The sequence below is a fragment of the Phyllobates terribilis genome, unplaced genomic scaffold (assembly GCF_046119375.1).
Source record: "Phyllobates terribilis strain yellow unplaced genomic scaffold, ASM4611937v1 Scaffold_2__4_contigs__length_985480577, whole genome shotgun sequence".
NCBI lineage: Eukaryota > Metazoa > Chordata > Amphibia > Anura > Dendrobatidae > Phyllobates > Phyllobates terribilis.
The window spans coordinates 530,620,537-530,634,986 of record NW_027362762.1 but is presented as its reverse complement, the minus strand read 5'-3'; the positions used below and the strand labels follow the sequence as shown (position 1 = coordinate 530,634,986).

The following is a 14,450-nucleotide window of genomic DNA, read 5'->3' as shown; positions in this document are numbered from 1 at the left end:
GCTCCTTCCCTTCTGAGTCCTGCCGTGCGCCCAAGCAGTAGCTTTCCACCACATATGGGGTATCGACGTACTCAGAAGAAAATCGTACAACAAATTTTATGGTGCATTTTCTCCTGGTATTGTTTTGAATAAAATTTAGGGCTAAAGTAACATTTTTTGTGGGAAAAGGTAAAACTTTCAATTTTTCCTTCCAAATTCCATTAATTCCTGTGAAGCACCTGAAGGATTGATAAACTTCTTGAATGTGTGTGGTTTTGAGCACCTTGAGGGGTGCAGTTTTTAGAATGGTGTCACTTTTGGGTATTTTCTGTCATAAAGGCCCCTCAAAGTCACTTCAAATGTGATGTGGTCTGTAAAAAAATTGGTTTTGTCAATTTTGATGGAAAAATGAGAAATTGCTGATCAACTTTTAACCCTTATAACTTCCTAACAAAAAAAAATTATGTTTCAAAAATTGTGCTAATGTCAAAGTAGAAATGTGGGAAATCTTATTTATCAACTATTTTGTGTGACATATCTCTCTGATTTAAGGGCATAAAAATTAAAAGTTTGAAAATTGCAAATTTTTCTCCAAATTTCCAATATTTTCAGAAATAAATGCAAGTTATATTGAACAAATTTTACCATTATCATGAAGTACAATATGTCACAAAAAAAACAATCTCAAAATCAGTGGGATCCGTTGAAGCGTTCCAGAGTAATTATCTCATAAAGTGACAGTGGTCAGAATTGAAAAAGCCTTGTCACGAAGGTGAAAACAGGCTCTGGCACGAAAGGGTTAAGGGTGGTCTTGCATAATCAAGATGAGTGTACCAAGAGTCAAACCCTTAACAATTGGATATTAATTTCCTATCGAAAGATAGGACATTATTATTGCAACAAATGAAAAGCCCTTTAAAAGGAACAAAGCAGCCCTTTTCTTATACCTCTTGGTCACAATTTTTTCTCCCTAAAATCTAAAAAATTCTCAAATGGGGTGGACCTCTGCAGCACATCATCAGCTCCTATAGCAGTAGCCATTTGCTGCATTGATGATCTGATGATGTGCTGCAGCCCCATTCTAACACTCCTGCTCGGAGGCAGCAATGGATACAGTGGAGACGGCAGCACAAGGATCAGAGCAAGAAAAAAAAAAAAAAGGGCTGAGCGCTCCTTACTGCCACCCTAGACACCGGCCTTACCATGCATTATGGTAAATACAGCCCCATATTCAAAGCCCAATTTAATTAGAGGAGTATTTTCATCTCAATAATTAGTCACTCTGTCTGCACAGAATGACTGCAAGTACAGACGCTTGGTACTTCACGGCGGGGACAAACATTTCACTACACCTTCCCACTAGCTTGGTTTCCATCTATCTCTGCCCTTCTGTGGCTCTATGAAGCCAGAGCTGTCAATCAAAGAGGGGAGAGGAGATTGAGGGAAAACAAGCAGATGGGAAGGTGTATATAAATGATTGGCCACCCCATGATGCACTGAGCAGCGGGACTTATTTTGAACAGTCATTCTGTGCTGAAAGTCTCTTTAATCATCACTAGTGGTCTGACCTCTGAGAGACACCAATGGGTACCAAGAATAAAGGCCGCGCAGCTTCAGCAGGGCATCCTCTTCACAGTTTTCCCCTTCACAACAGTACACCCGACTTATTTCCTTGAATGGAGATGAGCTGTAGTGGACTGCTGGGAACACCGCTGTGAAGGAAGAACTGAAAGGCACAGACCATTGAAGCAACAATGTCGCCCTTTCATTCACAGGATCAGTTGGATTACAGAGGTTAAAAATTCAGTGATGGTATATCCTATCAATATGCCATCACTATGATAGGAGCACACCTTTGATTGGGTGCAGATTCATTTCAATAGCTATTTTGTTCTATTTTATCCTTGGCTTAACTCAATCAAGTGAAATAATAAATGGGTTATTTCACGAGAGACATTTATGGCATATCCAATGGATATGTCATAAGATGTCTGATAGATATGGATCCCAAACTTATCAGTAGAACAAGGGTTCCCGAATTCTCCATTCCAACCTGCGTCCAAACACCAATGAGTGAAGAGTTGGCAGAACATGAGCCAGCTCCCTCCATTCATTGCTAGGGGAATTCCAAAAACAGACATGAAAATACTCTCAACTGTATTCGGAACTCCGATAGCAATGAAGAGAGCCAGTACATTTGCCACCACTGAACTATTCACTGATGGTCAGATGCTGGCCAGAACTGGGAATTGGAGAACCCACATTCTGGAGATTGGTGCGAGTCCCAAAGAGGGGGAACCTACATCAGACATTTATAGTATTTCCTACAGATATAAATCATAACTGTGAAATAACCTTTTTAATATTTTAACTGCATCTCACAATAGTCATACTTTAAAAATCGACACTTAAAAGCCATTGATGCCCAACTAGTGTGTGTGAAGCTCACCTGTTCTTCACGAATGGCCCCACGCTTTAATAAAGTAGCAGTGAAATCTGAGCCAATTAGGCTTTATTCCTGCATTGCAGATTTGATAAGTATTTTTACATCAGTATTTGTCCTGTGCTGGCCCCTACATGCAAGGAAAATATAATGGATTTATAATTATTTTCTTTGCATCTACTTTTAATTTTAACTTCAAAATACTGATGCAGAGAACTAATCAAATCTGCAGTGTGTGAATAAGGTCCCAACATTGTCTTGGCTTCTGCTTGTTTGAAACTGACACGGTCACCAATCCCTTTTGTTAGAAAGGTTCCTGAACAATAAGTAAGGTATTGCACCTCTGCCAGGATCCAAAATGATCACCTAAAAATGACCGTGTTTGCAGCAGATCCGCTCTCTGGCCGATGGGCAGGTTGACCATTCAGGACCATCGTTTATCAACTCTGAATTTATACTTGGGTTAAACAACCCATTTTTTAGTATGTGATAACTCCTTTAATTCAATTCTTCAGCTTACAGGACAAATACAAAACTTTGAAAGCAGGCACAGAGGTGACAACAAAACTATTTACTTCTTTGATGAGAAAATGAAAAAGTCAAAGTCATCTACTACCCTTAACCCATAGTGGACAGTTCTCTAGGAATATAAGCAGAAAGGCACCACAGAAACAAGTATGTCATGCTCTTCAGTGTTGGAGGGCTCCGACTCTGCACGCTGATGAAGCGAATTGTCTGAACACCATGGCTGATTTCAGTTCAGGGCGGTCCCCATCTTTTATTAGGTGGTATTAATCATTTTGTAACAGAGTTGTCTAAATTCATGTATTCGTGTATACCAGATGTCCCTCTTTCCCATCATGAGAAGTAAAAGAGTCAGTTACTGACAAAAGTCTATCTTCACACTAATCCCTCATCGCTTTTGCTACTTTTTCTCTTTCTTCTCAAACACTTTGTCCTCACTGGTTTTCATCCAAATTGTGGAACATAAGAATAGAATTGTAGATTTTTAGGGCAGGTCCTAATTTGAGTCCCAAGATCTTCACCAAATCTTTTCGAGTAAGCAGGAGGAAGGCCTCGCCATCTATTTGCTGTGGAAATTAGAAAAAAATTCTTAAGAGAATTTTATCACAGTCAAGAAAAAAAACAAACATTAACAACATGCCGTTCTGTGTGTTTTTTAACCTCTTAATGACCAGGCGTGAAAGGGTCTTAATGGCCAACCAACTGTTTTAATTTCTGCCTCCACACTTTTCGGCAGTCAGAAGTTTATTTTTGTTACTGATGAGGCTGAATAAGGATTTGTTTTATGTGAGACAAACTTTTTTTTTTTTTTATTTTGTTTTCCGTCAAGCATTTACTTCCGTGCAACTTCAAGATGTTTTTTTTTGCAACAGCAATATTTATTTATTTATTTTACTCACTTACATAGTGCCATTAATTCCACAGCGCTTTACAGACAGTATCGGCACTGTCCCCATCGGGGCTCACAATATAGATTCCCTATCACTAGGTCTTTGGACTATAGAAGGAAACCGGAGAACCCAGAGGAAATCCATGCAAACACGGGGAGAACATACAAACTCCGTGCAGATGTTGTCTTGGGTGGGATTTGAACCCAGGACCCCAGCGCTGCAAAGCTGCAGTGCTAACCACTGAGCCACCGTGCAGCCCTATATAAAGAAAAGCTATTTTTTGTTTCGTTTTTTTACTGGTCATATTTCACATTCGGGCATATGGGTGGACGGCAAACTACACTTTAGTGACCAGTGCCAGGCAGCTGCTGCCAAGGCAAATAGAATAATGGAATGCACTAAAATATGTAGATGCTCATGATGAGAACAGTTTTTCCTATATACAAATCACTGGTGCAGCCACATTTAAAATATCGTGTACAGTTTTGGGCTTCAGTGTATAAAAAGGATATAGCTGAACTAGAGAGGGTGCAGAGAAGAGCAATCAAGATTGTTAAGGGAATGGGTGAACTGCAGGACTATGAGGTTATCAGGGTTGGGGTTATTCAGCTTGGAAAAAGATGGCTTAGGTGTCATCTTATTTCAATGTACAAATATATGAGGGGACAGTAGAGAGATCATTTTACACCTAGACCAATGACGGTAACAAGGGGGTATCCTCTACATCTAGAGGAAAGAAGGTTTAATCGCAGACGTGGATTCTTTACTGTAAGAGCAGTGAGACTATGGAACTCTCTGCCGCATGATGCTGTAATGGGTGATCCACTGCAAAAGTACATGGAGGGTCTAGATGCCTTTCTTGGAACATATATTACAGTTTATGGGTCCTAGATTCTGTGATAGGGCATTGATCAATGGAACTTGTCTTATTGCCATATGTGAAGTCAGGAAGAAATCTTTCGCCTAATATGGGGAGATGGAAATTTTTGCCTTCCTATTGATCAACATGCTAAGCTATAGGCTGAACTCGATAGACATAAAGGGGTATTCCCATCTCCAAGATCCTATCCCAATATGTAGTAGGTGTAGTAATAATAATAATAATAATAATAATAATAACAATATTAGGAAGTACCTCCAATAAGAAAAGTAGTATAGTTCTTCTGATTTGCTATGTCCCTTACCCCATGTGCAGGGCATTGCAGTAGTTTAGGCTTCCATGGTTACGACCACTAACAACTAACTAAATAACTGTCACAATATCAGTAGCCGTGACATAGAGAATCAGAAGAATCCATTTCTAATTGGAGGTACTTGCCAATATTATTATTACACCTACTACATATTGGTGTGTGTGTGTATATACATACAACTAAAAATTTTGCAATTCCATTTTTTCTCCCCCTAGGGTACTTGAGCTGTTAGATCTATATCTTGTACTATATCTTGTACTATATACTCCAATACTGCAGTATATATGAAAATTAAGAATGTATTCTGTACAGGCCACAGGCTTGGCTTCATGAGAATGCAAAGATGGCAGCACCTTTAGTAGGCCCTCGACAGCCATAACTGATCACAATGCCGTAATTGTGATGCAGAGGAATAGTGGAAAGATGGGCGCCTGAATGGCTGCACAAGTCGATCATACCACGACAATGCAACAATGGACAAAAGTGGTTTTTCCTATATTATTGCCATGATAATTTACATCTGGTAAGATATACTGAGGATTATTATGACCTGATAATTGATGAAATTACATAAATGGTAATAAAGGGAGAATCTGTATTGACTTCAACGTGCCCTTCTATTTAATGGAATATTGTTAGTACAGAATAGTAATTTAGTCATTCTTCTGACTTTCTGCAGCCACATACCATGGGCTTGTTTCCTTGTACAGTCCCATATTATACATGTAAGATATAAAGTGAGGATTTATTGTGAAAGATCATACCTCTTCTCTGAAGACAGATGCTTGCTCCATACAACCTGGGAGTTGTTGGACAAATAAAGCAACCTGCAAAATAAAGGGAAAATGTTTCTCCAGTGTTCGCTCCCCTACCTCTATATACCAAATGATTGAGAAAGCAATGTGTCATTGGAATATTATCTCATCATTAGATGAGGGGCCAAATTAGGGTCCCTTTACATGCACAGATATCTGACCAATTTTTGTTTATTCAGACCAATATAAAGCTAAATTGTTTTCTGTAAATGGCTAATCAATTGATTGAAATTGGTCTTATCTGCAAGAAAACTGATCTACTTAAAATTGACAGCGGCATTTAACATGTCAACAGCCGCGGGTGGATCGCGATTCCACCCGCTGCTGTTGCGGGCACATGTCAACTGTATAAATCAGCTGACATGTGCCTGGTTCAGTGCGGGCTCAGCGCCGGAGCCCGCGCTGAACAGGGGGTGACAGCCTGGTGCGTACTAATATGCTCCAGGCTGTACAGGGGTTAAAAAAAAAAAAAAAAAAGAAGGCGCCATTTTCCGAGACGGGTAGAGGCTCCATTTTTCGGGATCTGGGGCTGAAAAATGTAGCTTTTTCATCATCTTGACACAAAAAATAAAATACTCAAAAAGTCATGTCTAAAATTTTTTTATCAATGCAAAGATCAACTCACCCTTCAAAAAACAGGCCCTCATATGGCATTGTTGGTGAAAAAATAATAAAAAAAGTTCTAGCCATCAGAATACAGCAATGCAAAAACAAATTTTATTTAGTAAAAATATATATGTATAGATTTTAGAGTGCAGAAGTAACAAAACATAAACCTATATAAACTTGGCATCAGTGTAATCATACTGTCTTATCACTTTTATCGCATGGAGAATGTCAAAACAAAAATAAATAAAAACAATTCCTTTTCGTTTCGTGTTCATTCTGCTTAGAAAATAAATGTTAAAAAAAATGGATTAAAAAATGTAATGTAGTGCAAAATGGTACCAATAAAAACTCAACTCATCCCCAAAAGAAACAACCCCACTCCCCCCACACCGCCCTTTTGTCTGAAGATTAACAAGTTGTCTTAGATTCTGAAAAAAATTAATAAAAAATAAATAACAAACAGCAGCTTTCAGAATAAAAAGCTTTTACGGTGCAAAAGTGGCACAACATAAAAAGCAAAACCAGTTACATCTGGTGTCGCTGTAATCCAAAAAACAGAAAAAAAACACAAAGCCCCACTACAATTCCTGAATAGCTGCTTAATCTGTCTTCGTTCTGCAGAAATTCTTAAAAAAAAAAAAAAAAAATCTTTTTTCTTATGTACCCCAAAATAATGCCTATAAAAACAAGCTCCCACTCAGATCGGTCATTCAGCAAGGGAAAAATAGAAGGTTTCCATGCTATTGGTAGCTTAAAGTCTCCGGAAAAGCGGCATGGCTCCCAAAAACCAATCCAGCAAAATCAACGTCATCAAAGCCAAATGTGTGCCCAAACTGCAGTTAACGCCAACATGTACGGCATTAAAGAGGTTGTCCAGAACAAATGGATGTATGGTCAGAACACAGCAGCCCTGTGCATTGCGTAGTGGCCACTGCCGAGTACTGCTCTTTATTTCACATCTAAACAAATATACTGCAGTGATTGGCAGCAGCGGTCACTAGGACATGCATGGGGCTGCTGTGTTCTGCATACACATCACTTTGTTCCAAACGCTGCAGATGCAGCATTCAGCTGATCAGTGGGGGTGTCGTATCACCCCATATTGATGATCTACCCTACAAATAGGTTATCAATTATTAAGGTCTCAACAACCCCCCTTAACAATTTACAGGGTGTGTGTCTCTACGAGCACAAGTTGGGCACTATGTATCGGGCACTAAATTGGCATATTTACAATATTCACTATGCACTAATCTTCATGCTAATTTCTGGAAAACGCTTGTGGGGGTCATAATAAATTCCCAGAGTGGCGGATTTTGCAAAATAAAGGTCACTTTTTGGGGATTTCCACTGTTTCAGCACAAAAAAGGAGCCAAAAAAGCTACTTTTTCTTCTGAGCCCTGCCACATGCCCAACCAGGGGTGTAAGACCACATATAGGATATTGCTGTATTGGGGAGAAATAATAAATTACAGGGTATTTTTTCTCTTATTAACCATGATAAAGATGAAACATTTTGATCTAAATCTACTTCTTGTAATAAAATGTAATTTTGCATTTTCTCACAGCTCAATGGTAAAGAAATCAGTGAAATGCCTCAATGGCAAAAAAGCTTATCACACCCTCAAATTAATTCCCTGAGGGGTGTAATTTTCAAAATGGAGTGTCACTTTGTGGGTATTCTGTGGTTCTGGCACTTCAGAAGCTATATAGAAAGGTGCCCACAAACTATAATAGCCAAACTTGTGCTCCTAAACCCAAATAGTGTTTCTTCCCTTTCGAGCCCTGGTGTATGTATAACCAGTAGTTTCCGACCACATATGGGGGTGTCTCCACGTTCGGTAGAAATTGTGCAGCAAATTGTGGGGCCCATTTTCTCCTTGACCCCCTGAAAAAAATGACAAATTTTGAGCTATATAAACATTTTAGACGAAAATTAAGTAATTTTTAAATTTAACAGTCCAAGGTAAAATATTGTGAAATATTTGTAAAGTAAAAATGTTCACTACAGCCCTAGATAAATTCCATGTAAGAGTCTTGTTTGGGTGGTCTTCAAATGGGCAAATGTGACAATGCGTCCAGTCTATTCCAACCAAATTTGCTTTCCAAAATTCAAATATTGCTCCTTCTCTTCTAAACCCTGACATCAGAGATTAGCGGATTAATCTGCAAAGGCTAGACCCAGTCAAATTTCCTGAAATTCACAGATCCAAGACAAGGCTCGTTAAAGGGTCACTATTGACTTTTAGGATTGCTACTTCCTATAGGTGGCACTAGAGTTCAAGATTTCTTCCTCTCTGAAGAGACAATTTGCATATTTCCCAGAGGAGCATTGCAGCTTGAAAAATCTCCTCACCTGACGTGCTTAGCATGTTGCTCTCTGCAAGGAGAAACGTTACTTTTTATATACGGTGCACTACCCTAGTGTGAACAGCACCCGTATAGGGTGCCTACCATTTCATGGATTGTATAAATCCATGAAATGGTAGGCTGTGAGTGATTGTCTCATCAGTATTTTGCACCTGTGTAGCCGCCATCTTCATGTGGGTCTGCTGCATCCTGGTAGTGCATTTGGCTTTGAAGATCTGGGCAGGTAAACATTGCTGACCTTTTTGCTGTTTTTTCTTGAATTTTTGGGGGAATTTTAATACTTCTCAGTGTGGCTTTAGTGTTATATACGGTCTGACGCCTCTCATCCAGCCAAAACAGAACTCACACTTTGCACTGACGAGGGGCAGTACCCCGAAACACAGTGTCTGCAAATTGAGCTTCTGGTCTTGGCTTTTATCCTAAGTCATGTGACAAGGCTCGTTAAAAGGATCAATATTGACTTTTAGGATTGCTACTTCCTGTAGGTGGCACTAGAGTTCAAGTTCTCTTCCTCTCTGAAGAGACAATTTGCATATTTCCCAGAGGAGCATTGCGGTTTGAAAAGTCTCCTCACCTGACGTGCCTAGCATGTCGCTCTCCGCAAGGAGAAAAGTTACTTCTTAGAAACACTCTGATTCGAAAGGCTTGGTACTGAGATGTGGTCTGTGGTCCCCACCTGCAGAACCACTCCTTTATTGAGTGTCCTGATAATTGCCAATAATTTCCATCTATTGTCTATTCCATTTGCACAACAGCATGTGAAATTGATTGTCAATCAGTGTTGCTTCCTAAGTGGACAGTTTGATTTCACAGAAGTTTGATTTACTTGGAGTTATATTCTGTTGTTTAAGTGTTCCCTTTACTTTTTTGAGCAGTGTATATACACATATATTTGATACAGTTGAAACCAGAAGTTTACATACACTATATAAAAAGACACAAATGCATGTTTTTCTCAATATCTGACATGAAATCAGAATAAACCTTTTCCATTTTAAGTCAATTATTATTATTATAATGCCATTTATTCCATGGCGCTTTACATGTGAAAAAGGGGTATACATAGCAAAAACAATTGCAATAATTTTGAACAAATGTGATGGCGACTGGTACACGAGGAGCGAGGGCTCACAATCTACAAGGGATGGGGGAGGATACAGTAGGTGAGGGTAGGGCTGGTCGTTGAACAGTATGGCGGAGCGATGGTTACTGCAAGTTGTAGGCTTGTCGGAAGAGGTGGGTCTTCAGTTTCCTTTTGAAGGTTTCCACAGTCAGCGAGAGTCTGATATGTTGGGGTAGAGAGTTCCAGAGTTGGGGGGATGCACGGAAGAAATCTTGTATGCGAGAAGGAGATCTTGTGAGTATCGGAGGTTGCGTGCGGGTATATACCGGGAGATTAGGTCAGAGATATATGGAGGAGACAGGTTGTGAATGGCTTTGCATGCCATGATTAGGGTTTTGAACTGGAGTCTCTGAACAATGGGGAGCCAGTGAAGAGATTGACATCGAGGAGAGGCCGGGGAATAACGAGGGGACAGGTGGATTAGTCGGGCAGCAGAGTTTAGGATAGATTGGAGGGGTGCGAGAGTGATGGAAGGGAGGCCACAGAGCAGGAGGTTGCAGTAGTTGAGGCGGGAAATGATGAGGGCGTGCACTAGTGTTTTTGCAGATTCATGGTGGAGGAATGTGCAGATCCGGGAGATATTTTTAAGTTGGAGTTGGCAAGAAGTGGAAAGGGCTTGGATATGTGGTTTGAAGGACACTTCAGAGTCCATGGTTACCCCAAGGCAGTGAGCTTGGGGATAGTGGAAAGCCATTGACATTGATAGATAGGTCAGTGGGGGGGGTTGAATGAGATGGCGGAAAGTCTGTTTTGTCCATGTTAAGTTTTAGAAATCTAGCAGAGAAGAAGGATGAAATAGCGGACAGACATTGTGGGATTTTGGTTAGCAGGGAGGAGATATCGGGTCCAGAGAGGTAGATTTGTGTGTAGTCGGCATAGAGGTGATAATGAAAGACATTATTAGATGGAAAAGAGTAGGGGTCCTGGAACTGAATCTTGGCGGACACCGATAAGGAGGTGGTGTGTGAGTGGGAGACACTGAATGTCCGGTCTGTTAAGTATGAGGAAATCCAGGATAGGGCCAAGTCTGTGATGCAGAGAGATGAGAGTCTGGAGTAAGAGGGAATGGTCCACTGTGTCGAAGGCAGATGACAGATCCAGGAGGAGGAGGACAGAGTAGTGTCGCTTGGATTTGGCGGTTAGTAGGTCGTTGGTGACTTTAGTCAGGGCAGTTTCAGTAAAATGGTGCGGTCGGAAACCAGCTTGTAGGTGGTCGAAGAGGGAGCAGGAGGAGAGGTGGGAGGGCAGTTCAGAATTGACGTGTTGTTCCAGTAGTTTTGAGGCATAGGGAGAAGTGAAATGGGGTGATTGCTGGTCAGAGAGGATGGGTCAAGGGAGGTCAATTAGGATTTCCATAATTTTTAATATTTGCCAAATGCCAGAATAATGAGAGAAAAAGAATGTTTTAAGGCATTGTTATTACGTGCTGCAATTTACTGCAAAGTCAAACGTTTACATACACTAAGGTTACTATGCCTTTAAACAATTCTGGACTGCACATATGATGATGTCATGTGTTTGGAAGCTTCGGGAAGGTTTTTTTTAGCAACATCTGAGTTAATTAGAGACACACCTGTGGATGTACTTTAATGCACACATGAAACACACTGCTTCTTTGTGTAGCATCATGGGAAAGTCTAAAGAAATCAGCCAAGATATCAGGAAGAGAATTGTGGACTTGCACAAGTCTGGCTCATCCTTGGGTACAATTTCAAAATACCTGAAGGTGCCTCGTTCATCCGTACAAACAATTATACGCAAGTACAACAAGATGGGAATGTCCAGCCATCATAACGCTCAGGAAGGAGACGGGTTCTGTGTCCCAGAGGTGAACGTGCTTTAGTCTGACATGTGCATATCAACCCAAGGACAAAAGCAAAAGACCTTGTGAAGATGATGGCGAAAGCTGGTAAGATTGTGTCAATATCCACAGTGAAACAAGTACTGTATCAACATGGGCTGAAAGGCCACTCAGCCAGGAATAAGGCATTAGTCCAAAAGAAACATAAAAAAGCCAGATTAATGTTTGCAAATGCACACAGGAACAAAGACCTTAATTTTTGGAGACATGTCCTGTTGTCTGATGAAACTAAAATTTAACTTTTTGGGCATAATGACCATCGTTAAGTTTGGAAGAAAAAGAGAGAAACTTGGAAGTCTAAGAACACGATCCCGACTGTGAAACATGGGAGAGGCAGCATCATGTTCTGGGGTTGTTTTGCTACAGGAGGCACTTCACAAAATAGATGGCTTCATGAGAAAAGAAGATTTTGTGGCAATACTGAAGCAATATCTCAAGACATCAGCCAGAAAGTAAAAGCTTAGGCGGAAAAGGGTCTTCCAAATGGACAATGACCCGAAGCATACTGCCAAAATGGTAACAAAGTGGCTTAAGGATAACAAAGTCAATGTTTTGGAGTGGCCATCACAAAGCCCTGATCTCAATCCTATTGAAAATCTATGGGCAAAGCTGAAAAGGCAGGTACGAGCAAGGCGACCTTCAAACCTGGATCAGTTACACCAGTTTTGTCAGGAGGAATGGGCCCAAATTCTGACCAACTATTGTGAGAAGCTTGTGGAAGGATGTCCCAAACATTTGACCCAAGTCATTCAGTTTAAGGGCAATGGTACCAAATACTAATGAAATGTATGTAAACTTTTGACTTTGCAGTAAGTAATAAAAATGCCTTAAAACATTCTCTCTCGTTATTCTGGCATTTGGCAAATATTAAAAATGGTAATCCGAATTGACCTAAAACGGGAAAGGTTTATTCTGATTTCACGTCAGATATTGAGAAAAACATGCATATGTGTCTTTTTTATAGTGTATGTAAACTTCTGGTTTCAACTGTAATATAATAGCATATACACACATTTAAAGATTTTTCTGTATTTTCATGATTATGAAAATTGTACATTCACACTGAAGGCACCAAAACTATGAATTAACACATGTGGAATTATATACTTAACAAAAAGTGTGAAACAACTGAAAATATATCTTATATTCTAGGTTCTTCAAAGTAGCCACCTTTTGCTTTGATGACTGCTTTGCACACTCTTGGCATTCTCTTGATGAGCTTCAAGAGGTAGTCACTGGAAATGGTTTTCACTTCACAGATGTGCCCTGTCAGGTTTAATAAGTGGGATTTCTTGCCTTATAAATGGGGTTGGGACCATCAGTTGTGTTGTGCAGAAGTCTGGTAGATACACAGCTGATAGTCCTACTGAATAGACTGTTAGAATTTGTATTATGGCAAGAAAAAAGCAGCTAAGTAAAGAAAAACGAATGGCCATCATTACTTTAAGAAATGAAGGTCAGTCAGTACTAAAAATTGGGCAAACTTTGAAAGTGTCCCCAAGAGCAGTTGCAAAAACCATCAAGCGCTACAAAGAAACTGGCTCACATGAGGACCGCCCTAGGAAAGGAAGACCTTGAGTCACCTCTGCTTCTGAGGATAAGTTTATCCGAGTCACCAGCCTCAGAAATCGCAGGTTAACAGCAGCTCAGATTAGAGACCAGGTCAATGCCACACAGAGTTCTAGCAGCAGACACATCTCTTCAACAACTCTTAAGAGGAGACTTTGTGCAGCAGGCCTTCATGGTAAAATAGCTGTTAGGAAACCACTGCTAAGGACAGGCAACAAGCAGAAGAAACTTCTTTGGGCTAAAGAACACAAGGAATGGACATTAGACCAGTGGAAATCTGTGCTTTGCTCTGATGAGTCCAAATTTGAGATCTTTGGTTCCAACCACCGTGTCTTTGTGCGATGCAGAAAAGGTGAACGGATGGACTCTACATGCCTGGCTCCCACTGTGAAGCATGGAGGAGGAGGTGTGATGGTGTGGGGGTGCTGTGCTGGTGACACTATTGGGGATTTATTCAAAATTGAAGGCATACTGAACCAGCATGGCTACCACAGCATCTTGCAGCGGCATGCTATTCCTTCCGGTTTGCGTTTAGTTGGACCATCATTTATTTTTCAACAGGACAATGACCCCAAACACACCTCCAGGCTGTGTAAGGGCTATTTGACCAAGAGGGAGAGTGATGGGGTGCTACGCCAGATGACCTGGCCTCCACAGTCACCAGACCTGAACCCAATCGAGATGGTTTGGGGTGAGCTGAACCGCAAAGTGAAGGCAAAAGGGCCAACAAGTGCTAAGCATCTCTGGGAGCTCCTTCAAGATTGTTGGAAGACCATTTCCGCTGACTACCTCTTGAAGCTCATCAAGAGAATGCCAAGAGTGTGCAAAGCAGTCATCAAAGCAAAAGGTGGCTACTTTGAAGAACCTAGAATATAAGACATATTTTCAGTTGTTTCACACTTTTTTGTTAAGTATATAATTCCACATGTGTTAATTCATAGTTTTGGTGCCTTCAGTGTGAGTACAATTTTCATAGTCAAGAAAATACAGAAAAATCTTTAAATGAGAAGGTGGGTCCAAACTTTTGGTCTGTACTGTACATACATATATTTATACATACACGCACACACACA

At 40.4% G+C, this 14,450-nt stretch overlaps 1 protein-coding gene across 2 annotated transcripts in view; it reads right to left on the bottom strand.

Moving 5' to 3' along the window:
* Positions 1–2,978: 2,978 nt before the first annotated feature.
* The window catches only part of L3MBTL3 (L3MBTL histone methyl-lysine binding protein 3), a 94,192-nt gene continuing 82,720 nt past the window's right edge, over positions 2,979–14,450 (bottom strand). For both annotated transcript variants that reach the window (XM_073666096.1, XM_073666097.1), the window contains exons 21-22: positions 5,795–5,857; positions 2,979–3,513 (exon numbers count right to left, since the gene is read on the bottom strand). In XM_073666096.1, the coding sequence (XP_073522197.1) occupies positions 3,382–3,513; positions 5,795–5,857 (195 nt within the window). In that variant the 3' untranslated portion in view covers positions 2,979–3,381. The remainder of the gene's footprint in view (positions 3,514–5,794; positions 5,858–14,450) is intronic.